At 45.0% G+C, this 26,272-nt stretch overlaps 2 protein-coding genes across 2 annotated transcripts; both read left to right on the top strand.

Moving 5' to 3' along the window:
- The first annotated feature begins 4,075 nt into the window (after nt 1-4,075).
- On the top strand, nt 4,076-14,088 carry LOC311368806 (trafficking protein particle complex subunit 14-like). Its single transcript, XM_084487575.1, is given in 12 exon segments — nt 4,076-4,680; nt 5,570-5,665; nt 5,921-6,050; nt 6,246-6,332; nt 8,650-8,770; nt 9,405-9,552; nt 10,463-10,524; nt 10,794-10,966; nt 11,314-11,390; nt 11,392-11,466; nt 12,052-12,278; nt 12,434-14,088. Coding segments are annotated over 12 exon segments (1,830 nt in total). The 5' UTR covers nt 4,076-4,230; the 3' UTR covers nt 12,618-14,088.
- Nucleotides 14,089-16,989: 2,901 nt separating this feature from the next.
- On the top strand, nt 16,990-26,164 carry LOC311368767 (zonadhesin-like; the record flags this gene model as incomplete). The annotated part of the gene is made up of 7 exons (XM_084487546.1): nt 16,990-17,065; nt 21,183-21,329; nt 21,872-22,140; nt 23,277-23,361; nt 24,557-24,712; nt 24,917-25,081; nt 26,046-26,164. 7 exons carry the CDS (start codon nt 16,990-16,992, stop codon nt 26,162-26,164), a joined length of 1,017 nt encoding a protein of 338 aa, XP_084343672.1.
- Between the last annotated feature and the right edge of the window lie 108 nt (nt 26,165-26,272).

Raw genomic sequence — 26,272 nt, 5'->3', positions numbered from 1 at the left:
AATATAATAACCATTCTAACATCAGTGAACGTACAATACATTTGAATGGTGATTGTGTCTGATGCATACTGGGTTGATTCATTTGTTACGTTTTAGTTTTCTTTAGTTATGTTGTTTCATGAGATGACACATGTGATTCTAATAACATACCCTTTCGGTGTGTCAGTCGTGATTAGCGATCTTTAGCAGTATACGTGTCCGGGAAACAGTGTGATGTTCACATGCTGTGCGCCGTTGCTAATGACACAAAGTGACTCAAATGTTAATGAAGCGGTGTGTGTGTGTGTGTGTGTGTGTGTGTGTGTGTGTGTGTGTGTGTGTGTGTGTGTGTGTGTATATATATGTGTGTGTGTGGGTATGTGCGTGTGTGCGTGCGTGTGTGTGTGTGTGTGTGTGTGTGTGTGTGTGTGTGTGTGTGTGTGTGTGTGCGTGTGTGTGTGTATGTGTGATTGTGTGTGTGTTTGAGTGTGCGTGTGCGTACGCTTGTGTGTTCGTGTGTGTATTTGAGTGTGCATGTGCGTATGCATACTTGTGTGTGTAGGACCCCCGCCAAACAGTTGGCCCCCAGACACCCGGACCCAGGGCTCCATTCCAACAGTGGGGGAGTGTCAGCGATCGGCTCAAAAAGGTCAGTTGAATGAATGACTCACACATCTGAAAATAAATAAAGACAATGAAAGCGGTAAAGGTAATAAAAAAAGGCAAACCCTGAGGTAGATAGAAATATTACAAACGTCATTATGTGTGTGTGTGTGTGTGTGTGTGTGTGTGTGTTATACAACCTAAAACCACACATATTGTTATAGGTTAATCATAACTTTTAAAAGACCTTACCATACCATACTAGCCTTCTCCTATAGGCGTACCATTATTTATGATTATAATACATTATTATCGGTGCCATTTTCATGTTTGGCAGAATGGTTTTCTTCCATCCGGATGAAGCTCTACTACTCATCTGAATGTGGATGAACCTCTACTGACTTGGTAACATTTACCCCGTAAAGATGTCACTGTGAGGGCCCCCCCGCGGGCCCCCACTGGGGCCCGACCCCCCACAGGACAGGGAGGAGGGGGTGGGGCCGCAAATCACTGCCATTATGTTGTGAATTTTTTAAACCCATTGCGATTTGTGTACGGATATGTAAACACCTTTGAGTTCATAACATTGACATCTTATACTATAGAAACTTGAAATTTCTAATTTCAAGTTGTATCATTGATCAAACATGATTTCAAATATTCTCAAATTCAGATACCTGAATTCAAGTTGGATCTTCAAATGGTACAATTTGAAAAGCCATATAAGAATTTCAACAGGTGAATTCAAAACGATTCAATTTGGCTGTCCTTTTCTTCAAAGTGCAATATTTTAAGGTTATGAATTCAAAGGTGTTTATATTTCCAGATTCAGATCCAGCTTTAAAAATACTTATTTAAACGCATTGAATAGTTACATCAATGTCTAGGACGTAGCCTACATTTAAATTGTTACTTTAATTACGATCCAAAGCGTATCGTGCTCTCATTGGTCTACTGCGTGCATGGCTCGCTATAAATCACTCCAATCAGGTGCGGTGTTCAAGTCATAAATGCAGCTGGCGAGTAAATAACACGATATTTATGTAAACAAATCATACAGGCAACATCGCAAAAGCATAGCTGTCGATTAAATATGCATTTTATTTGTTACTGTTTTTATAAAATAAACATAAGTATTCCTAGGTAGGCCTACTCATGATTGCTCCGCTTCTTTAATCTAGGATGACTTGGAAATGTTTACCCATGCTCCTCTTCGCTGTGTGCGTGGAGACATCGGTCCAGGCAGGTAACATAGCCTACCATTCTCCACTCTCCCTTCATTTAGATTAGACTATACTGTGAAGGGCACATTGTTCTCAAATTGTTTCTGGAATGATTAGGGGACTTTTGGACGCATCGCCACGATTGTCACTTCTGGGTTACAATAAAGTCAACCTTCCTCGCTGAAAAGTTCAGTTTCAATTTCGCAGGTAACATTGATATTTAACAAATCATTACATTTGTAAAACGAATGATGGATGGTGTATATATCCCTTGTTGTTGTGATGGTGTGTGATTGGTTTGATTGGTTATTAAACGGTGCATTACCTTTCCTGTAACCTGCATTACATGAACCAGCCCGGAATGTAGTCCACATCCCATCCGACCGAGAGGCGGCCAAATGCGGCTACACGGCCTTCCTGAACCACCGGGGCGCCCTGGTGTTCCGGCCGGGCATCCTTTCTGGCCTGCCACGTCCTAAGTCAGGTTGACCGTTCACATTTTATCAACTTTATGCAATTTTGGCATCAGCCCTTTCATATACGTATATTCCGCCCCCAACTTAATATTAATGATAGGTTTTCTCTAGGTGTTGCAGAATGACACAGAGTACAGTTTGCATATGTAGTTTTGGAACCGCTGGGCCAACGGGACTGCCACAGCTTTTCCACTCCGCCTCTACTGCGCCCTCCAGTGGCCGTGGGGCGCCAGGGAGATAGTGTGTGAGGAGCACAGCCTCGAGTCATCTATTATTATGGGATACATGCCAACTGTAGAACAGGTTTTGAAGAGACACTTTGCCAGTTTAAAAACAAAAACGTATTTCCAATGTAGGCCTTCCCCTTGAGCAAGGCACCACACTACAAAACACTATTGTTAATGGAATGTTAATAAGGGAACCATTGTCTATAATTATTGAAATGAAAGTATAGATTGGAGAGGAGAAGTGCCAATTTCAATTGACCTTGGCAGCTATTTTAAATCTCTCTCTCTCTGTCTTTCTGTCTGTCTAGTCTGTCTGTCTTTGTCAGGTGTCTGTCCAGCTCCCTGTGCTTCACGCTTCCTTCAAAGCCCAGCCAGTGAGTTACTGGCCAATCAAACCCATGCAAATATTTATTTATTTACAAAGCACAAAACAAACGGATGCACATTTCATGCTGTGCAAACAAACCCAATATATATGCAAATGTATTGAGTTGAGATTGCAACAGAAGAGCCACACCCTCGACTTTGCTTTTTCCCCCGTAAAAAAAACCTTACAAATATGTGAAATAGGATTTCCTTTGACACAACCGTCCATCGGAATCTTCTGACCAGGACACTAACGTGTTGGAGCTGGGGGTCCGGATACACCGGCAGTCGAAACCGGGGGAGGACGAGGGGGAGGCCAGCCTAGAGCCCGTCATGTCATGGAGGGAGGCCTTCGACCTGGGCTACCTCGTCTCCCACGCCGGGCCCCGGCTGCTCCTCCGGGCGGCGTACTCCTCTCCTCTGTCGTACACCGTCCAGGTGCAATGCACGGTGTCACCAGTGTCAAACGGTGTCACCAGCAGAGGGCGCTGTTGTCAGGTAGTATTTCAACGCTAAATGGTTTGATTGATTTGGATAATATACATATTTTTTCAGTGATCCTAGAAAAATTATTATTTTTCTAGGATCTTATTTCAGGTAATGAAATATCCTAAATTATACCCCAGCCATGGGCACAACAGCGCTATTTTTCAATTGAACAAAAAGCTATTTTCCATAGGAAATCAATAGGATTCTTTAAAAAGTGTAATAAAATTGTAGGTGCAACAAATTATATTATCCTTGGGTGTGTAATGTGTTGGTCTACCACTTAGTTCTGCATTGGTTTGAGGTGTTTGGGTCCCATACCATGGAAGGAAGCTATTAAGCAAAAAGCCATTTCCATAGGAAATGAATTTTGTATTTTATTGACGTCCCTATATGAAAAGCAAGCAGTCAGGACTCAAGTGGTTGTCCCGTGGTTGTCCTCCAAGACAAGAAAGCACGTCAGGAACTGATGAACCCGAAATGAATATGCGAATATCCAACAAACTAACTTCACCACGGTCCCTATTCATCAGCATCAGCATCAAAGTGAACATCGAACTTTGTTTAGAAGTTCTGCCTATTTTAAATTGCCGCTCTGCTGCGCTGTGCTCGATTAGCCATACTGACGACTGCGCTCTTGTCAAAGAGAAGCAGCGAACAGTCGGGACTCGACCACATAATGGAGGTTTTGTCCATTCATTCAACATATTTATAATCGGCGATGGCTGTAGTTTAAGATGTTTTAATGTTATTTTTGACGCATGGCTCCCAGAGCGAAAAGCGACCGGCGTGCATGTTTTTACTTTTGAAGTTAGTTGTCGTCGCATCAAAGGCGGCTAGGCAGGAAAGCTACCCCCAGCCACCTGCGCTATGGTCGCGATGATAGAATCACAATGCGAGTACTTCATGTATTTCCCAGCCGTGCCGATCTCGGACCTATCCGACGCGGCCAAATTCAGGAGCGTCCCCCAGCGGAGGCACCTCTATCTCGGCGAGACGGTGCAGTTCCTGCTGGTGCTGCGGTTCAGGGATGGAGGATCAGCGACATCCACCAAGGCTGGTGGTTGGAGAGAACTGGTGCGGTCTCTCTCGGCGGTGGCAAGTGTGTCACTTGGCGAGGCGCAGCAACCTAGACACGAGTCAAGTCAGTTCCAGCAAGACTTTCAGAGTAGTTGTAGCGAGGATGGAGAAGATGAAGAGTGCGAGATGGAAGAGGCGACCCCCCCGTGTCGGGTTGAAGAGAGGACCAAAGTCTTTCGACACTGCAAGCCTCTTCTCACTCACAACGTCGGACGGCACAACCGGACAGAAGAGTTTCTGGTATTGTTGTCCACATTGGTGTCGTTATTGTTATTATTTTATAGATCCGATTTTATAACTTAATTAGTACACAGCGTTTGACGTAACTTCAGAATGTACTATTATGAAAAAGGTTTTGTTCATGTGTGCTATTGAGATCACAGCCACAAAGGGCAGTCACACGTGTAACAGGAAGTAGCACGCATACTATATGGATACACTTCATCTGAAAGGTTACAGTCCACACACACACACACACACACACACACACACACACACACACACACAGAGAGAGAAACCATACTCACTTCCTTCCTGCATGAGATTAAAAATTACAACATTCAAAATTGAAATGTTTCTGCAATAGACTAATCACATTGGTGGTGTGTTTTGTGTGACCTCATGAGTCTTAACATTGCATTTGCGTGGCTTTGTCCAAGTGCTGCTTGTTTGTTGGTTGCTGCTATCAAGCGTGATACTGTGTTCTTTGTTACACAACAAGTTATTGCACCTGAGAGATTGTAATAGGAAAGCAGAGACGTGCTTGCACCTGCCAGATGTCTGCCGGCGGCGCCTGTGGCTGTTGGTTTGCGTGTGTGGGGTCGGAAGACACAGCCAACTGACGATCCGTCCAACTTCTGTATCTGTATCTGAATCTGGAGGTCACATAAGTTTCCTGTGGGAAATCAGGGGTGGCTGGGGGGGGGGGGTAAAACTAATTCTCACATCCGTGCAAAATAACTTGCTTCTTCATAAATCGACCAATGGGAGGTCAGGCCAGTTCCTGTATCCAGGCGGAGATCTGTTTGCTCAGACTGCCACAAGTCTTCCCTGCTGTAACACACTGGCCAACAGGGCGAACATGTTTGCACTGTGTTTAATGTCTCCTTCTCTCTTCTCTTCATCCTAGTCGCCACTAGAGTTACCAGTGGTGGTGGACGATGAGGTTGTGTTCCCGCTGACAGTGTCCCTAGATAAGCTGCCAGTCAATACACTGAAAGCCAAGGTGTGTGTGTGTGTGTGTGTGTGTGTGTGTGTGTGTGTGTGTGTGTGTGTGTGTGTGTGTGTGTGTGTGTGTGTGTGTGTGTGTGTGTGTGTGTGTGTGTGTGTGTGTGTGTGTGTGTGTGTGTTTAGTACCAACCTTGTGCATATAAAAGAACATAGCATTAGTGCTATGTACAAACACACACTCGATACAGGCACTTAAAGGTTCTTTATACCTTATGGGGGTGTTATTGGTGTGTGTGTGTGTGCGGTCCAGATCGTGGTGACGGTGTGGAAGGAGGAGCAGGAGAAGGTGGAGGTCAAGGAGCATGGGTACCTGAGGGTGCTGCAGCTCAGGAGCCCCCTGCAGACCTTCGGACAGGACCTTGGCTCCTTCAAGGCCCAGGGTGGGGTCTCACACACACACACACACACATACACACACTCATTATTATTACAGCCACGTAGGTGGTGTACTATTTATCTCTGTCTCTGTTGATAATGTCTGAAGGGAATTGGCCCCTTTAATCTCCAGTTCCATATCTCTGTGGCTAATTTGCGACATGATTAAGACTTTGATGAATTTGTGTGTGTGTGCGCAGTCAGCACCACCCTGAGCGTTCTCCCTCCGCCCTCGGTCCAGTGCCAGCAGATGACGGTGTCGGGTAAACACCTGACCGTGCTCAAAGGTAAGAGGAAGACCAGTTTACCACAACAAACACACACAAGCCCCTCCCCCTGCAGGAAGTTCAGTCGACGGTGTGTTCACTGAAAGTACACAAAGCATCCCATAATGACCAAGCAAAACCACGTTTTTGTCTAAACCTTTTCCAATTCATTACGAATGAATAAAAAAACAACGAAGAATCACATTAACATAAATACAGTTACTGTGTTTTCTTGGCACATTTTTTGGCAGCCACAACGAGTGTGTGTCATCCATCACCATCATGGGACGGTATCTTGTCACTCTGTCTCTATATCCATTTAAAAACCATCAATCAATGCTCTAAACATAAATACATTCCTAACCATGCTGGACAGAACTGCTTGGTTTGGTTGTTAGAATAGTTCAGATGGAATTGTTTAGCTAGTTTCATTCACGTCTTATTTAATTAAGCAAAGTGCAAGCGCTGGCTACCCCCCCCCCCCACACACACACAAACAGTTCTAGTGGGGCGGTAATTTAATTGTTGAAAGTTTGATTTAATTGCAGTCATGCGGACGGCATTTGATACATTTGTCAAGTGAAAAACGTCTATCTTCACGCACACGCACACTTCATCGGTTGTTAAATAAATTTAGCAGCTTTTGGTCTCCATTACAACAACCGCGCACAATCATGTGATGGAATGTGATCAAAAGCAGGGACACAACAGCACTCTGTTGTCCCATGCGTCCAACAACCTTGTTTGACTGTGTCTCTTTGGGATTCTGTGATCGTATCCACACAACCTTTTTCAAGTCCAGTCCCCTCCGCAGAGGACAGAGCATGGGTTGTACCACAGCCCCGTGTTGCTTGGCATGGAGAGGTATGGCTGCTGCTGTGTATTCTGCTGGTCATCATTGTCCTCACGGCTCTGGTTTCAATGGTGCTTCCCCATGTGGTGCAGGACAGGAACATAGTGGAAGTTTCAGTTCTCGACATGGGTCAATGTGACCCAGGCCCAGTGGCAAACATTATGTCTGGAAAAAGTAGATATTTCGGTACCGAAATAGCTTATCCTCATATTTTCAACTGACTGTATGCATACTTATGCACTTAATTAAGTGCTTTAAGTGCTTTATTTGTTATATGTCGTTTGTGTGAGGCTGAGCTCCCTGCACACAGTGTTTCGTGGTGCATGTTTCACCCCTCCCTCCCCCTTGATGTGTCGGCTGGGCAGAGTGGGTGAGTGTCTGCTGCTGGGCACAGATAACGTCCCATAATCGTCGGTCTGCTCTGAACCTGCTCATCACCAAACGGCCGGCCCCCAAAAGGGCTGCTTCAGGACGTGTTGTTACACGGCTTTGCTGAATCCGCGATTCCCATTGGTCCATTACAAAATTGTAATGGTCTGTTATAACAGACTGTTGATGTGGACACGGTTCCCCAACCGTAGAATCGTACAGACAATTTGAAAGTGGAAGCAAGTGGAAGGAATACAATTATTTATTTATTTATTTATATATTTTAATTTGTTTGTGTCAAATGATAGAATTCTTCAGTTAGTAGCCGTGTTATAGGTGGGATAATGCACAGCGAGCCGATATTGTGAAATAAACCCATACAGGTTAACGAAGGACTCACACATTAACATTATCCTTTACCAAATGCATTATATCATTTTTTTTTTATCATCTATTTTTGGGGATTTGTTCTTTAGGGAACAGGACAGTCAAAGACCTACAGAGAAGTGGTGTTGAAACAGAGAGGAAATGACACGTTGGCATGGGAACACATGGTGGAATCGAACCTGGGTTGCTACAAGACGTGCTGCCCTAGGTGTTGAGCAAACCAGCGGGTTGATGGGGAGAAGGGGAGCGCACCGCCCCTCAGGGGACGTGGGATATGGTGTTAAACTTTTGCGTTCACTTCACTTCCTTCACCTAACACGTTCCATCCAGTGTCTCAGTGGTGGTCTGTGATGTGAATCCTTTGGTTGGTTATTTCTACTGATGAACAACATGCAGAGTACACATCCAATGCGCTGTTGCTTTATCGTTTTATTTGATATGTAAATATGATATGTAAATTTGTTTGTTATTTGGCATTCATGTACTACAGCCTCGTCTGAAATCTTTGTCCCCTAGGAAACCACAGCAATCATGCGCACAGACAATAGCGCCAAACATATAAATATATATCCATATAAATGCCAACAATGGGCGCCTGTCGCATTCTGCCGTCCCATAGTTTCCTCCCTTTGTCTCCAACCATGCCTTTTGTTTTTTATTATTCACTCACTCACTCATACTTTCCATCCCACCCTCTCTCCCCCGCCCCTCCGCTGTCCCCCCCTTCAGTGTTGAACAGCAGCTCCCTGGAGGATCTGTGCATTCGGGACATGAAGATCCTCCCCAACTACAACTCCTCCTACCTGCCCATGATGCCAGACGGCTCGGTCCTGGTCATGGATAACGTCTGGTTAGTCTTGTTTATGATTGACGTTTAGACATTGTTATTGTGTGTTGCTCCAGCAATTAGTTTGGCCCTTTTTTTTAGCCTGCAAATCTGACTTATTTAGTTGTCTGCGTGTTGGGTAAGCAAGGATGAATCCATGTTACCTCAAATCAGATGGCCCCATCCTTCAAGCTGCTTCAGATGTAATTTCACGAGTCGAGGGAGGAAATTGAATTCAACTGTTTCCCCTGTGATTAATCTTCGGAAGTCATTTCTAATCTCCTTCCGTCTTTCCCTGACTGAATGAGATTAAAAACATACTAGATTGTACTTGACATCATAATACGTCGAGTATTACTACTAAATGGTCCTCATTTATATAGCGCTTATATCCAAAGCACTTTACAGTGTTGACTGACATTCACCCATTCATACACACATTCACACACCGACGGCGGAGTCAACCACACAGGGCGACAGTGCGGGCAGGAGCAGTCAGGGTGAGGTGCCTTGCTCAGGGACACCTCGACACTCAGCTAGGAGGTGCCGGGAATCGAACCAGCAACCTTGTGGTTACCAGCCAACCCACTGTACCTCCTGAGCTAATGCCGCCCCACTACTAACAGACTCCCGCGGTGTCTCCCCCTCCGACGCGCAGCCACCGCTCAGCCGAGGTCACCACCGCCTCCTTCAGACGGGTGGCCAGCGAGTCGTCACGCCTACCCAGCATGCTCTCTGCCTTGGAGGAGCAGAACTTCCTGTTCCAGTTGCAACTGCGAGATTGGCCTGAGGAAGACTCGGACGAGGTGAGGGGGGGGGGGGGGGGGGGAGAGGGAGAGGGAGGGAGAGAGGGAGGTCTTATGAAAGAAAAGCATATTTACTCTTTTTGTTTTTTATGAAAACTTGTTTGTTCAAGTTGAAGCAATCTTGTGACACATGACAACACTCATCATCCAAGGAGCAGAATATTTAGAACCTCTCCTTCCCGACATCCCCATAGAAATGACAAGAAGAAAAGCCAAAATCGAGTCCTCCGGTCCTATTGTCTGTCACCGCTTACGCTCAGAGCCTTGTGCTCTGTCGTCGTCTGGAGACGCATTCAACACAACCGGCCCCTTTGAATACCAAAACAAACAAATATGCAAAGCTCCTTCCCTGCACATCGTGGTCCCTTTGAACAGAGATGCTGTGAGGAAGTTAACATGGGATATGTGTACCAAAGCATCAAGACTTTGACTTTGACTTAAACAGTTTTTTGCCTAAGGATGGAAGTGTGGATAAATAAGATCTGCGGCCGGCGAGGAAGTCAACAGTCAACAGAGAGATAAATGCTTGTTGCTGTGGGTCATTTGGCAGCGGATCAAACATAATTAACAATCTGAATGAAAGAAAAAACAAAAGCATAATCTACAATCTGCTTAGAACGAAAGCAGGTTAATGCCAGCCTTGTACTTGATCGAAAGATAAAATGATGGACAACTGGATTCTAGGAACACCATTTTGTGATGCTTAATGAATACCTTGATAAAACATAATAACATCATTCGAAGTCAATGATGGATTTATTTCATCCATCACTTCAAAGGCCCCCTATATTCCCACCAAGTGTGATGTCAATAGAGAGTAAAATAGGTACCTTAAAAAAATAAAGCTAAAGCTCATCACTTCTTGGCCTAACGATTTCCGCGTCACTGGATGGTGTGTGTTCTGCCCCAGGGTCTGGAGCTGCCACTCATCGCTGTGGTTCAGTGGTCCGTATCCAGGCTGCCCTTCAGCAGGTAACACACATAGGAAGGCCTTCTCTGCCATTACGCTCTAAAGGCTTTCATTTCAACCCTGGCCTCACTTTGGTAATCTGCAATCCGTCATGCCTTTTACAACCTGGTTTCTTTGTTTAATTTAATCATTACATTCATATTTTCGTGTCATCATCATACCATGTTGAGTGTTATCTATGGCTTTTGCATGTTAGTCCATCCTGGTGAAAAAACAGAAAAACCCACCCAGCACCCTGTCCCCCCCCCCCCCCCCCCCCCCCACTACCCAGATACATCAGCACCCACTACACCCTGCCCAGCGTCCGCCTGAACCGCCCGCAGCTGGTGATGACCGCTTCCTGCCCCGGCGGCGTGCGGCCCCGCGAGTGCTTCCAGGTCAAGTACACGCTGCTGAACCACCTCAGGGACTTCCTGTCCATACGTCTGGTGTGGACGCCGCCAGGTAACTGTCAGGAAGAGGTTTTCCTCCTTTTTAAAAATTTTTAATTGACTTTATTGGGCTCTGTGGGCTATTATTGTGACCAGACCAGTCCATGTTTTTTTCCGGGGACAGTTCCTGTTTCCAAGGGCCTCTCCCGGCGGGAACTCTCTTGGGAATGTCTTTGTGTAAAAAAAAAAGATTAGGTTTCTTAAACGTATGAATCGATTTTGAAATTTGCTCACAGTTTTAGCTTGCTCATGAATGATTATGGAGATGCCTGCCTGCGCACACACACTTTAGTCATATCATCTTCACACATGTAATCCATCTCCGGTCCCTCCCCCTCTCTTTCCCCCCCCCCGGTCCAGGCAGCAGTCGGGGAGGCCGTACGGGGGTCGTCCCAGGTGGGCTGGGTGCGGTGGTGTGCCAAACCCCCCCACACCGACCTGGGCCCCTGCCGCAAGGGCAGCACCGTGTCCTTCAGCGTGGGCTTCCAGATACTCCAGGCGGGCCTGTTTGAGGTACTGCCGTTTTCACCTGGTTCAGAGGGGAAAACGTGGTTCCTCTCTCACACTTCTCTCTCAGGTCGTAGCCATGGTTACTCTTTCATGGGAGCATTCGTGTAAGGGTGACCCAAAGTCCAGGGTTGGGGGGAGAGGACCACAATGCCATCCACGTAGCAGCGGGATGCAGGAAACAAATGCGTCCCAAAATGTACTTGTAATTGTTGTTGTAAGGTTGGCTTAGCTCAGGAGGTAGAGCGGGTTGACTTGTAACTGGAAGGTTGCTAGTTCGATCCCCGGCTCGAGGTGACCCTGAGCAAGAACCCTAACCCGAATCCAAGCTGTGAATGTGTGTCTGAGCCGGCTTTGGATAAAAGCGTCTGCTAAATGCCCTAAAACAAGGAAGGAGGGCTCCCTCATTCTGCACTCCTTCTCCAGGGTTCTTCCTTGATACTAAAGGCTATCTTTCCTTGTTCTTCCGGGGTCAGGCTCAGACCCGAGGGGTCCTAAAGTGTGGGTCTGTGAAGCCCTTTTGAGTCTGTAACTGTGATGTCCAACACTCCCTTAAAATGGATCCCATTTTCCCTCTCTCTGTCCGACCAGCTGAGCCAGAACATGAAGCTGAAGCTCCAGTTCTCTGCGGTGGACGGCGTGTGCAGCCCCAGCAAGGAGGGCCGTGGGCCGGGGGGCCCGGTGGCACTGGGGGCCCCGGGGTCCCGGTGCGGCTCGCCCTCCAGCCCCCGGCACGTGCGAGAGCTGCTGGAGCGCACCAGCCTGGGCCGGTCCCAGAGCTTCTCCCACGAGCAGCCCTCCAGGTCCCCGTTCACCAGGTACACACACACATGCGCACACGCACACACGCACTCACATATGCACACACACAGCTACGCACATGCCTCACATGGACGTGTCTCACACACACACGTTAGTAGACTAGGCTTGACCACACACACACACGGCAACGTGTCTCCTCCGCCCCCTACAGGGCTGCCAGTGTGATGGAGCGTCGCGCCGTCACCCCCCCGGTGGGCTCCCCCTCGGGACGGCCCTCCCCCCTCTACCTGCCCCCCGGCCGCACCCCCCCCGTGCTGCCCTGCCTGGACAAGATCGCCAAGCGGGAGTGCAAGGTGCTGGTGGTGCGGCTGGAACCGCAGGACGACCTCGGGTAGAACCACGAACAGCGGGGAACCACGACCACGGAGGGGGTCTCTCTCTCTCTCTCTCTCTCTCTCTCTCTCTCTCTCTCTCTCTCTCTCTCTCTCTCTCTCTCTCTCTCTCTCTCTCTCTCTCTCTCTCTCTCTCTCTCTCTCTCTCTCTCTGGCATTCGAGGTTAGTCAAACCACTGGAGAAATATAGTTTATGGTCGCACACTGGAGAAAGCACAAGACTATGGTCCCTGACACTGGTGAAATATGTGTCTATATTCACAGACACTGGAGAAATATGTCTATTCAGACACTGGAGAAATATGTGTCTACATTCACAGACACTGGATTAAACTCGAGACTAATCAAGACTTTAGTCACTGGAGAAACTTGAGACAGACATGAAAATGACAAGAGATGCAAAGATTGAAGATTCAACACGCTGTAAGCCACCATCTCTGATCCCCTCCCCCCCTCCCCCTCCTCCTCTCTGCCCCTGGAGGAAAAGCGAGAGAGAGCGAGAGTTAAAAAAGCATGAGGGAGATGGGTGGAGAATTAGCCGAAAGGAGGGACAGGCCTGAGGCAGACTGCTATATAAAATCACATGATGATGTTGATGGTGGCGGGGGTGTCGCTGTCAGTGGTGAAGGAAGGGGACTCACCCCTAAGGATGTCTTTGCCAGCTGAGTCACAACATTTCTTAAGCCTTTAAAGAAACACACACAGACATCAGTAATGAAGTCGATGACCTTTTGTTTGTTTTATTATAAGAGATGGCTTCTCCTGTAAAACGATCAATTATACAAAACATTCCGACATGCGGAGAGGTGGAAAAAGGCTGAGCTCACTGGTTCCAGTTACAAGCTCAGTTGAGAACATGTATGGGTGTGTGTGTGAGTGAGTGAGCGGTTTCTTGTTTCTGTTTGGTTAGGTTTCTTGTTGCTGTGTTCAATGAAGTTGCTTCTGTTTCAGTGCTTTGTGTTTAGAGGCCCAAATTGAACACATGACTGCATTTTCAATGATGTATTTTTACTGTATGTTAACGTGTTATTTGGCCTTAATACATAATAGTTGTGTAAAAGGGCCACTGAGATTCCAATGCAGCGTTTATTTCAATGTAAATATTTGAATTGTAAAGGTATGATGTTGTACTTTGCAAAATAGTGAAAAGGATTATGGATCTTTACACTGTTCCCCAATAAGACCTTATATGGTACGTGACCCTATAAGGTCAACTTCCTGACTGCTTGGGAACTACTTGAAGATGACGCAAGGATGTTGTTTGGACCAATGAAAAGGCACAAAGCTACCGTGACGGTGACTGCTGGTCCTAATGTTTACAATCGCACCTTTTTGTTCCATGGTTGCTGAAGGTTTAGATTGCATTTCTTCATTACATTTCAGAGCTATTTTCGGTTCTAATAATTATGCGTTTTATTTTTATACTAATAGTCCTGAGTTGGGGCTTGCTCACATTGTCCTACTAGTTGAATAAACAAACAGTTGCTGTGAATGTTGTACTGTCCTTTCTGACCATGCATTCTACAGGGAGGGTTCAATGTACAGTCTTCTGTAGGCTTGAGCCCCTCATATTGGGCAGGGATAAAATACACATAAATTGTTTCTGTCTTAGCGTGAGAACAGGCGACTGCTTGGCGCTTCTGAGGCTCTAGGCGGCGCAAAGTGCCGACAATTGTGACTCCACAGCACTGAATAATGTTTCAATTTCACAGTCAATCTCTCTAGGTCGTCCTCAAACGAGCCCTCCATCGTTGCTTCCAGTCATCCCGATTTTCCATACATCTGGCCAGTTCAATGGTACTTTGCGCTCCTGCATCCTTCTTGAGTACATCCACGTAGGTTAGTGTAGGATGTCCTCGAGACCAATGCCCATGGTTTGGTTCCCATAGTACCAGTTTGCTGGCTGGCAGCTCGTGGTGTCTTTGGCAGTGTCCCGCCAGTCTCATTCTCCTGGAAGCTACTTTCTCGCTAACCCTTGGTAATCCTTCATACAGGTTACTGTTAGTAACATGTGTACTCTTGCTGATGTTTAGTACTGCACGTAGCATTCTGGTGTAGCACCCGTCTAGAGACTTCTGCAAGATTGGCTTCAGGGACCAGCATTCGCTGCCGTAGAGGAGAACAGACTCTACCGTTGCAAAGAAAAAGCTGAGTTTGATTTGACAGGGGAGGTTGGAGTTCCACACACAGGTCATGCCGTTCAGGGCCCTCCATGCGAGTGCCTTCCTCACCTTTAGGTCCTGCTCGGTTGAGTTGACCCATGAGCCCAGATACTTGAAGTCCTCGACTTCCTTCAGCACAGCGCCACCAGTTGTTGTCAGCGGTTGATGCTCCGGTGAGATGTTGTAGGTGATGACCTCTGTTTTCTTGGCGTTTAGCCTAAGGCCAACCTTGGCGCACTCCAGCTCCACTCTGTTCAGGAGTTCCTGTGCTTGCTCCACGTTGTTGGAGAGCAGGCTGATGTCATCCGCGTAGTCCAGGTCTGTCAGGACAACTGCAGGGTGTCGCTTTGACCTCCTTGGGGTTAGGGTGAAGCCGAGGTCCTGCTCCCGCCCACTAATGGCTTTACTGAGCGCGTAATCCAGGACTATGATGAAGAGGAAGGGGGCTAGTGTGTCCCCTTGCATTACTCCAGCCAGGATATCAAACTCCTCAGTGTTGCCATCTGGGGTAACCACCTTGGACCTTGTTCCTGCGTGCATGGTCTCAATAGCCCGGAGTAGGTTGGGAGGAACACCGTAGGCCTTAAGGATCTTCACCATCGTGCCTCTGTGGATCGAATCAAATGCCTTTTTGAAGTCGATAAAGCACAGTACAGCTGTCAGGTTATCCTTCTTCACCTCCTCGATCATTCTCCTTAGTGCCAGGATCTGGGCTGTGGTGGTTCTCCAATCGTCCAATCGTTCTCCAATCGTCTTAATAAAAAGAAAAGTGGAAGTAACGACCATGGCGTCGGCTGCAACTTGAGAGGCCTCTCCAAATGGGGCCAAGAATGCACTCCTAACTGGAAACTGGGAAATTATGTCAGGTGAATAGTCATATCAAATGAAACCTCCGACCACATCATAACATGGGCATCGTTTGTGCAGTTAACAGCAGTTTGTTATCGGCTCTGAAGACATTGTTTAAATGCCTGCTAAATGTGTTCTCAATGGAAATGTATTTTTTTTTAACATGAATTACATCCACAGACCAAGCTTCTGTTTGAAGCGTTTTACCAATCACAACAGAGTGGGCATGCTGACCAATCACAGCAGACTGGGCTAATTGTGAGGTTGGCGTTAAAGCGACATGATTCAAAACAGTGTGTTTTTCAACGATGCTGGAAGCGTTTTTGCTGAAATTAACAGTGAGAATAATAAGGGGTATTTTTTAACATCAACGCATGTCAACATATTCTAGTAGTAGCCCCAAAAGAAATTATCATCCCCAAAAAAGCCTAATATTGCCCCTTTAAGAGGACATACATTGACAGCGGGTGCCTGCAGTATTTTGCTCAATCCTGGAACAATCTCAAAAACGTACACCCAAAATGATCGGTTAACAGATTCCAGGTTGCAAAATCCTAAAGTTTTTCGTTATCCCTTCCCTAACCCTATGTGTAAAACTGTGTGTGTGTGTGTGTGTGTGTGTGTGTGTGTGTGTGTGTGTGTGTGTGTGTGTGTGTGTGTGTGTGTGTGTGTGTGTGTGTGTGTGTGTGTGTGTGTGTGTGTGTGTGTGTGTGTGTGTGTGTGTGTGTGGATGATGGCAGATTGAACTCTGGGGCTGGGTGAGGCTGCACACCTTTTGCCCATTGAGTAATCAGTGTGCACAGGTTAAACCAGCCAGCTCCACACACACACACACACACATCTCCTGCATGGCAACATGGAGTACAAGGTCATGTATCATCCGCTGCAAAATGTTACAATTTACCAGCTTTAAAGGTGACATATTATACCACCATGTGTGAGTGTGATTAGCCGTTACAAGCCGTTTTGAAAATCTGCCTCTTCTGACATCAGTGCATCTAGATGTGGGCTGGATAGATCAGTCTACCAGCCTACCCAGTGGACTCTGTCCGTCATCCATCAAGGTGGACACGCCAACTTGTGATGTCAGAAGAGGCAGATTTTCAAAACGGCTTTTCAAAACAATATGTCACCTTTAACAGCATCATCCAGCACCCCCTGTGTCTTTAGAGAAACCAAGCAAAAGCCACCAAGGTGGTTTGTGGCAGCCACCTAGGTGGTGTAATAATAATAATAAATTAAATTGATATAGCGCCTTTCAAACTCAAGGACGCTTTACAGTGTGGAGGGTGGAGGAGGGCGGTAAGGTAGTGCGGGGCATGGAGGGCATGGAGGGATTGGTGGGGAGAAGGGTTTTGTAGTTGATGCGGGATTTGCTGGGGAGCCAGTGGAAGTGGATAAGGGTGGGGGTGATGTGCTGCCAGGGCCTGGTGCGGATGGGTACTCTGTGGGCGTCAGTTACGCTGGGGACGCTGGGGACGAGTCCCCACCAGTTTTCGTCAAGATTAATTTTGTACCCACCACTTAAAAAGACAAAAAACTTGAGTTTAATTATTAACTGAATCTTAATCAACTTAATCAGGCAAACTCACACGCTGACTCCTCCCCCTAAACCTAACCCTAACCATAACCGTAACCCTCACCCTAACCCTAATATTCATGATTCTTCCGGATTCCACCTACAAAAAACACATTCGCTCCCCGGTCACATACAAAGCGGGTAACATAGGACCCGGGGAACATAGGGATGACACCCTTTTATTCATTAAGCTACATGGGTATGCCGTCTTTCAGAACCTTTCATTACCTGCATTAAAGAGAAAAAAAAGCTTGCATCCTCATTGTACCCAGCACTTCTGAAAATGCACTTTCGAATGTGTCTCACATTTCAGCACATTTCAAACCAAACTGACGCCCATATATAAAGTGTGTGTGTGTGTGTGTGTGTGTGTGTGTGTGTGTGTGTGTGTGTGTGTTGTAACTGATGGGGTAAAGTGCAACACTGCTTCCGTTCCGTTCTGCTTCAGTCATTCTGTTGCTGGGAGCAACGGAATGACTCAAGAATCAAACCACTTACAGACTGCATGTTGATCAAAGGTTAATTTAGTGTTTTCTGTGTCATGGGAGAAAATGGATGTTAACACTCATAACATTGTTTCCTGTATTTTCATAACTCCCTGCTATTTTAGTTTTGAAAGTGAGATGTTTTTTGTGTAGTTTGTTCATAACTGTACAGACAAGTTATTCTCTGGTCAATTAATTTCCCTGTCTTGCACAACAACCCTCAAACTAAAAGTATTTTTCCTCATACCTTATGGTGTATAATGGCATATAAAAGTGTACACCCAGCAGTCAAATATTGACATTCTCAATCCGATTTTTGGGTTGGTGGAAAATTGCATGGGTGAAGTAGTTATGTATTATAAAGACTTAACTACTCAATGAAAACATCCAGTCACAGAAAGCAAAGTTACACACTCTTTACTAGCATACAATGACTCAGCATAAGTTAAGTACTTTAGGTTAGCCAAACCATCCTATCCAAAACCCAGCAATTCAGTTTAAAAAGGGATTAATAAATACTACAAAACATTGTCCGAGCTGACCTAGTCCATGGTTCAGTCTGTCCCAGTCTTGTTAATCACAACGGCAATGAGATGAACAGAAAATTATTCTTCATAAATATAATTAATAGATAGACCAATATACATAATCATTATGTACACATACGTGTGTCCATAATAAATGTATACGTATTTTAAATGCATGTGTAGGCGTCTTAATTTTTCATTCAATTCATTTTCTTTCTTCTTTAGATTTAACTCCAAAACACAAAATATTGTCATCAATCACCAATCGTTAGTAGCCTAGTCGCACTGTGCAGTCGCTACACAAACTGCACTGGTGGATTATCCAGCTCACATCTCAATACCTCAGTTGTCATAACCACCCTGCCTGGTTCGGAATGTGCCTGACTAGATGAATCTGAATCATGATGGGTCATCACGGTTTAATGCAGCAGACTTGAACCGGTTGGTTGTGATAACGCCAGTCAGGAGGGAGTTGGATACAGCGTGTTTATTCTGTATTTCCACAGAAGAAAAAAAACATGTGTGTGTGTGTGTGTGTGTGTGTGTGTGTGTGTGTGTGTGTGTGTGTGTGTGTGTGTGTGTGTGTGTGTGAGTTTGACGGAGTTCGACGTTTGAGATGTAAGGCAATGCTTTGGCATCTTGGCCTAAGAAGGGGCACCTTCTACTGATTTTGCCAAGGGCACCATAAAGGCTAGGAGCGGCCCTGGCAGGCCCTGGTATTTTCGGGCTTTTCCAACACACAAAAAAACCTTCCTGGTAAGGCAGGGTAGGACTATAGTTATAGTGACTCTAGTTCTTCTAATTGTCTCCCTTTTTTGACATAAAACACATATTGCTATCTTTATGGAAAAGGCGCCCAAACTACCCATGACTCTCCCTTCAGAAAGATAGGAGCCAATGGAGATATCTATGGTTCCAGGAGATAAGGTGAGTCATTATGAGGGCTGTTCCAGCCAGGGTTCCCCACCCATGTGCTGAACCACACAGACGGGTCAGGAGAAATGCACACGTGTGCAGATACATCCACCACACGGGCCAACACACCCTGAACTGGCCTCGCCCTACCCTCAAGTCCGGTTACTCATTGACCTGGGTTTTGATCATGTAAAAGGCCATCATAAAGGTAAATTACAAATATTGCGTGTAATAAGCCTATTCCTGACCCACGCCTTCGCCCGTCCTTTGGCTGATTTCCCCCCCCCACCCCCTCCGCACCCCTTCCATCCTCCGCATGCTACCCAACCCCTTTTTTCTGTCACCATGGTCATCCCCAGCCTCAGACAAGGGTATAAAGAGCCATAGCAAGGGCGCTTGCTCTGTCTACTTCCATCGCTAACCTTCAGCGTTAGCCATGGGTCGTTTAGAATGGCTTTGTGTCCTGTTTTGGATAAGCGCATGCATAGCAGACACACTCACAGAGGAAGGGTAAGAGAGGATCCACATATAAACAAATACATATATAATACATGTTAAACTGCTGCATAGGATAAAAAATAACAAGAAATCAAAGGTTGTTTACATTTTGGTGTATTGGTATTGTGCTTTTGATCATAATTTTAATTTCGTTAACCATGGGGTGGCCTAGTCCACAATATAGTTTGATTTGTACTAAACTTTGAGGACCTGACTTACCTGACCTGAATAGCGATGAATTAATGATTTCCTCAATATTTGATTAAGTGACATTGGCATCAACCACATATCAAAACGTTTTGATTATTTTTTAATTGGTCTTTGGCATAAACTACTATTTAGAAATACTAATAGAAAATGCTCATTATGGCTTGATTGATTAATTATGATTCATACTTTACCCGCTCATCATCTCATCAGTTTTTGAACATTTTAGTGGGTTTGATTCATTTTAAATCCTTATCTTTTTAACTTATTTTCTTGCTTTTCCCCTTAACAGCGTCAAAACAACAGGAGATGCCAGTAAGTCATGCATGGTTAAGATAATTTAGAGAGATTGTATTTATATATCAATGTACATTGAAAACTCACCTGAGACACATATTGCTGCATATTGAAGATCAAGTCAAATCGATATGTAATCCTTAAGCAACACAGATACATCCATTATGATCCCATAAAGCATCGCTGTTTAATGATAGCCAAAGCAATGTTCTGGAATTATCTTGTCATGGCTCTTATCACAAGGATTTAATCCACTAATAAATTAAGAACCAACCCAGCACTCCCATTGCTATATTAGTAATATCAGGTGTGGTAAAGCTTGGGCGAGCCCAGTTGTTTACGCAATATATGATGATGAATGTGCTCATTTTGTAACATTTAGACCATTGACTCAACTCAAGTCAAGATCTTAACTATTCTGCAAAATACTGTTTTATGATTGAGGAGGCTCCCGCATGGCAATTTAAAAATAATAATAAATAATAAATAATAAAGTTGTACAATTCTAGTAAGCTGTTGAATTTATTCTGATTGATTTATTCTGCGCATAGATGTATGCACATTTATTTTTTCATTGTTATCTTGTGTTATCATATCTTGACATTATTCAAATATTAAACAAATGTTTAAAAAGGGTCGATTTATCACATACATACCTTTACCTTTACTCATGGGTGTGTCTCTGTATTACATAATGTAAAATATGTTGTGGTGCGTAAAACATGAGGCTTTACATTAACAGTTCAAAGTGTGCCTTGGGCCAATATACAGCCCTGCTGTCGAGACAAAAGGGCAGCTTACCCAACCATCACTTTCAAAAGCCTGATAATGATCAACAACATTATGAGTGCTTGAAGTTGTCTGAAGAAAGCATAAAAAGTTGCTCTTTATTGTGTGTGGGCAGCTATCTTAAAGGTGTTCTTGAACTTTCCATGCATCCTCTCACCTACACTCACCTCTCTCTCTCTCTCTCTCTCTCTCTCTCTCTCTCTCTCTCTCTCTCTCTCTCTCTCTCTCTCTCTCTCTCTCTCTCTCGCCCCTCTACCCAGCCGTCCTCGCCTCCTGCGACTTCAACCAGCCCACTGCGCCGTTCTGCAGCTTTGTACAGGACAGGGAGGACAACAGCGACTGGACCCGACACAAGGGCCCCACCCCCACCCAGGGGACGGGGCCCACCGGGGACTACCCCGACGGAAGTCAGTACTCACCCTGGATTGCTTGAATAGATACTAATAAATAATACAATTATTAATTCAATTTGAATCCCAAAAAGCTTTAATCATCCCATAAACATGTACAGTATCTGCTGATACTGAACCATTTAACACAAATCTCCCTCTGATATGATATGAGATCCATTGTTATTGTATGTGACTGACTAAACAAATCCACCACTTTTGGATGCTACAAAGGTTAAGAACAGAGTACTGTAAAGTTCATAGTTTTTTCAATCCTTCTCCCTTAACATTTAACAAAAATCCAAAAACGTAAATTATTATTTAAGATCAATAAGCATTGTACATTTACATTTAGGGGAAAATGTACAATGCTTTTATCCAAAGCGACTTACAACCATTCACTCACACATTCACACACTGACGGTGTGTGTTGGCTAGGAGGAGCGGGGATCGAACTAGCAACCCTCAGGTTACCAGCCAACCCAACCTCTACCTCCTGAGCTACTGTCGCCCTGTAATAACTCTTTCCCACTCTTTTTCTTCCCTCTCTGCTCCTCCAGAGGGCTTCTACATTTACCACGAGAGTGACAACGTTGTCAACCAGCAGAACGCTCGCCTGCTCAGCCCCGCCCTCACGTCCTCCGCCACGCAAATATGCGTCCAATTCCGATATTACATGTACGGGGCCGACAGTGACAACACGCTGAGGGTCCTGGCCAAGAGGCCTGGGGGTACTGAGATCGAGGTGTGGGCGAAGAAGGGGATCCAGAGTCCTTCCTGGCTGGCTGGTTCCGTCACCGTGCCCAAGGCCTCCAGGCAGCAGATTGACGTGAGTATTTCTCATCTTTTTGGATTTAGTAATTTTTTTAGACAATTTTCTTACACAATTTTCTTACATGATTTCTGTTAACTTTTTTTAATGAGCCATATGGCCCCTTAATCAGTTAAATGGTCCCAAAGTGCTATACTGTGGATATAGCTACTCCTATAAAATGGAAATTGGTGGAATAAAAATCGAATTAAACAATAAAAAATACATAAACTATAAACATAGAACAATGGGTGTATCCTGTGCGTGTGTCCTCCAGGGACGCACCCATGACCCATGTACTATTAACATACAGTATTCCCCATATCATAGAGATAAGCAAATCTTTTAACAACTCCGGGATCTGGCAATAGCTAGCACATTTACAGCGATAGCTAGTACTGTTTGTTACTCTTTGTTTCCAAATAAACACAAGTCACACACTTATGTTGTAAAAAAAGCTTGAGAGTTTTAGAAAACATGGGGGGCGTGGCGTGTTCTCCATGGTTACCACCAACGCCAACTTTTTTTTTTGTAGCGTCGTTGTGTAACTGTTATGAGCGTTATTATAAGCGATGTTACATCTAAAATCTGCCACACACCATCGTGTTATACTATAAGTGTCTGAAAATACCAATTTCTTCTCGGATGCCGCAGTCAACTAGCCTGACACCGCCCGCCTACGTACATTTGGGTTCACTAGCTCTACAAATACACTTCAGTGCTTTTGAAATGGATGGCCTTGTTGTAACCACATAAAATGGTTTCAAGCTTAAACTAAACGAACGAAACAAAGAACTAAATGAAGAAGAATGGTGCAAGTGCGTGTCTCAACACGTCTTGAAAACCTTTTACAACCAAATGTATTTTTTTACACAACCTCCTATCTTTTTTGTCAATCAGCTCGTTCAACCCATGCTGTTGTAAAACCATTGCAGTGTGACAAAGCAAACAATATTATTCACAACATTCTTCACTTTTGAAGAACATGTAACACTCAAATCCCCGCTAATCTCACACATCTCAAACACAAACAATTCTCCTTGGTTGTGTTGACATTATAGGGCATGGCTTTTATTTTTTGGACTCTGTTTACCACTGTGTATTTTTCCGTGACGTTGTGTCTCTCATGAAGATGTCGTGATTATTGTTCACAGATTGTCTTTGAGGCTCAGAGAGGCTTCACCGAATCGTGTGACTCGGCCCTTGACAACATTGTCATCAGTGAAGGAGCTTGTCCATGTAAGTCATAAGTGCAAGCACGCGCAAGCACACACACACACTCACACACACACACACACACACACACACACACACACACGCACACACACACACACACACACACACACACACACACATGTCCACTCCAACACACACACACACACACACACACACACACACACACACACACACACACACACACACACACACACTCATAAACTTTAAGGTTTGGTCTGTCAATGGTGGTCCTAGATAGATTGGTAACGATGATTGTCAGGTATTCTTTTAATTTATTTATATATTTTTATATTTATATAAAAAATATTTTATATTTATAGCTTTATTTATATACTTGTATTATTATTTGTTTTCCGTTAGTATTAAGGGGTGGGAGATGGGCACCTGTCCAATAGTATGGAGCGAGGGAGGGCCATCAGACCTGTCACTCAAACCTCCGCGCCAGTCGAGATTTGTTTCATGATGTCGAGCTGGCGTTGACTCTACATAGTTCTCCGGTTGATGTTCTTTAAGTTCTTGTAAGATTATTTCAAGTTGAAGTTCTACATAAATGTAAGATCATTTTATGCGTGAATATTTTGAGGGTTGTTCTATTTTAGCTCATGTACTAAACACACATTTTCTGTGGATGTGTCCGTGCACACGGAGCACGCGCGCGCGCGCGTCCGTTAGCTGAATGGTTAATATTGCTAGCTTGTTATCGTCGAATGTAATAAAAGTTAAAATTAACAATTAACAATTAAACGATGATGTCAAGTTATAACGGGGTCGTTACTGTGAGAGAGGATGGAGAGGGAGGGAAGGTGAGGAAAGACCCTTAGATAGTTTATATATTGTGAAAGTTCCTAAATCTAAAATGGGAAAACATTTGTTGATTTGCTTATTTTATTAACAGTATATACTTGTACTTTTACTTTCAATACTTACATATAATATCAGAAAATTACTTTTGATACTTAAGTACAATTAATATCAAGACTTTACTTTAAGTAGTATTCCATTGGGTGACTTTTAGCTTTTACCAGAGTCATTTTCTGGGAAGATTTCTGTACTTTTACTCAAATGTGGCTTTCGGTTACTTCTTCCACCACTGACAACATACCCATACGGTGTTTCTGTATCACGGAGCTGTTTACTGCTGTTTACTGCCCATACCCATACAGTGTTTATGTATCACGGAGCTGTTTACTGCCCACAGCTTGCTTGCATGGCTGTGATTTTGACACCTTCGACGACCTGTGCGGTTGGACCGCACCCGTACCAGAGAATCCAAATATCTTCGGCTTCGAGCAGTGGCCCGGGGCTACGGAAACCGAGGGCACAGGCCCAAATGATGACTTTTCAAAACCCGGACGTGAGTGGCAATAGTCTTGTTTGTTTAATCATACCATGTTATATTATGTTATATTAACGTTTTTGTGATGGCAAACAGCTTTCAAAATTGTAGAAAATTTAAGTCAGATGTTTAAAAATACCTGAAATATAAATTATAAAAAGGATAATTATAAAAAAATGGACAGACACGTTTTGACCGTTCGGTTTTTTTCTCCATGTGCAGTGGGCAGCTACATGTTGATGGATTCCAGCGTGGCTGTAGCTGGAGCCAAGGCTGAAATCAGAAGTCCGTCCACACCTGCGTCCGGCTGTCTGGACCTCACCTTCCACTACTACATGTACGGCAGTGCCAGCAGCATGGAGCTGAGCGTGCACACCGTCACTGCAGGTATGCAGCGCGTGGATCACAGATAACAGCCTAGCCCGTCCTCTTGGACAACACACACACAGACACACACACGGGTGTGTGGCTGAACGGAAGATTAATAACGCTCAAGACTCACTTCAGAGTTCACCTAGACCCCTCTTACGCACTTATTGTATGTTGTATGTCCTGGCACTTAATGTACGCACTACGCACTTAGTGTATGTTGTACGTCCTGGCACTTAATGTACGCACTTATTGTATGTTGTATATCCTGGCACTTAATGTACGCACTTAGTGTATGTTGTACGTCCTGGCACTTAATGTACACACTTATTGTAAGTTTTATGTCCTGGCATTTAATGTACACACTTATTGTATGTTGTACGTCCTGGCTTAGCAATAGTACTTAGCATTGGTTAGCATCTTATCCTAGCTATCTTTGTTGGATACGGGGAATGAGTTAACCTAGTGATTGTTAGTGCTTGGCACTTGGTTCTATGAACACCCTTATTGTATCGTCAGCGATATATTGTTTCTCCTGCTTCTGACAAAAGTACTTATTGTAAGTGGCTTTGGATAAAAGCGTCTGCTAAATACCCTAAATGTAAATGTAAATGAATGAAATCACAAGGTCCTTAGACAACGGTCACAAGACCACCCTGATCAAGGGGGATTGATTTGCCTAAACAGCGCTCTCTTCACCCAAGAGACCCCTTTCACAAGGGCGTCATCGCAGGACCAACCACTCAAACCACTGCTGGACCTCACACATGCACCAGCGCATGTTTTGCAGACTCATCCTCACGGGTATAGTCCACAACTCATGCCCCGGTACTTAAAGGAAGCAGACCCATAAATGGGCGATGCCCGTGTCCATCCTGCAATAACACGGCTGTGAAAAGGATCCGTAGGTCTGCAGACTCTGTGTGAGCCGCCGCCACAAGGCGACAATGCACTCATGGGGTGGGTGTTCGTGTGTCCCTAGGAGGCGCCGTGGGAGACCGTCTCTTCAGTGTCCGGGGAAACCAGGGCGAGGGCTGGCGACCGGCGGAGGCCCGGTACATCGGAACCTCCACTGTCGAGGTGAACATCGCAGAGCCCTGACCGCCAGGCAATAGGGGCTTCATAATTGTTGCATGTCCAGGGGGATTGACCTTTGGATTTGTGTTTCAGTTTGTGATCGTGGGTACCTATGGAGAGACAGCTCTGACA

Source organism: Micromesistius poutassou (genome assembly GCF_964030765.1).
Source record: "Micromesistius poutassou genome assembly, chromosome: 23".
In the NCBI taxonomy this organism is placed as follows: Eukaryota; Metazoa; Chordata; class Actinopteri; order Gadiformes; family Gadidae; genus Micromesistius; species Micromesistius poutassou.
This window is presented reverse-complemented; position numbering and strand designations above follow the sequence as displayed.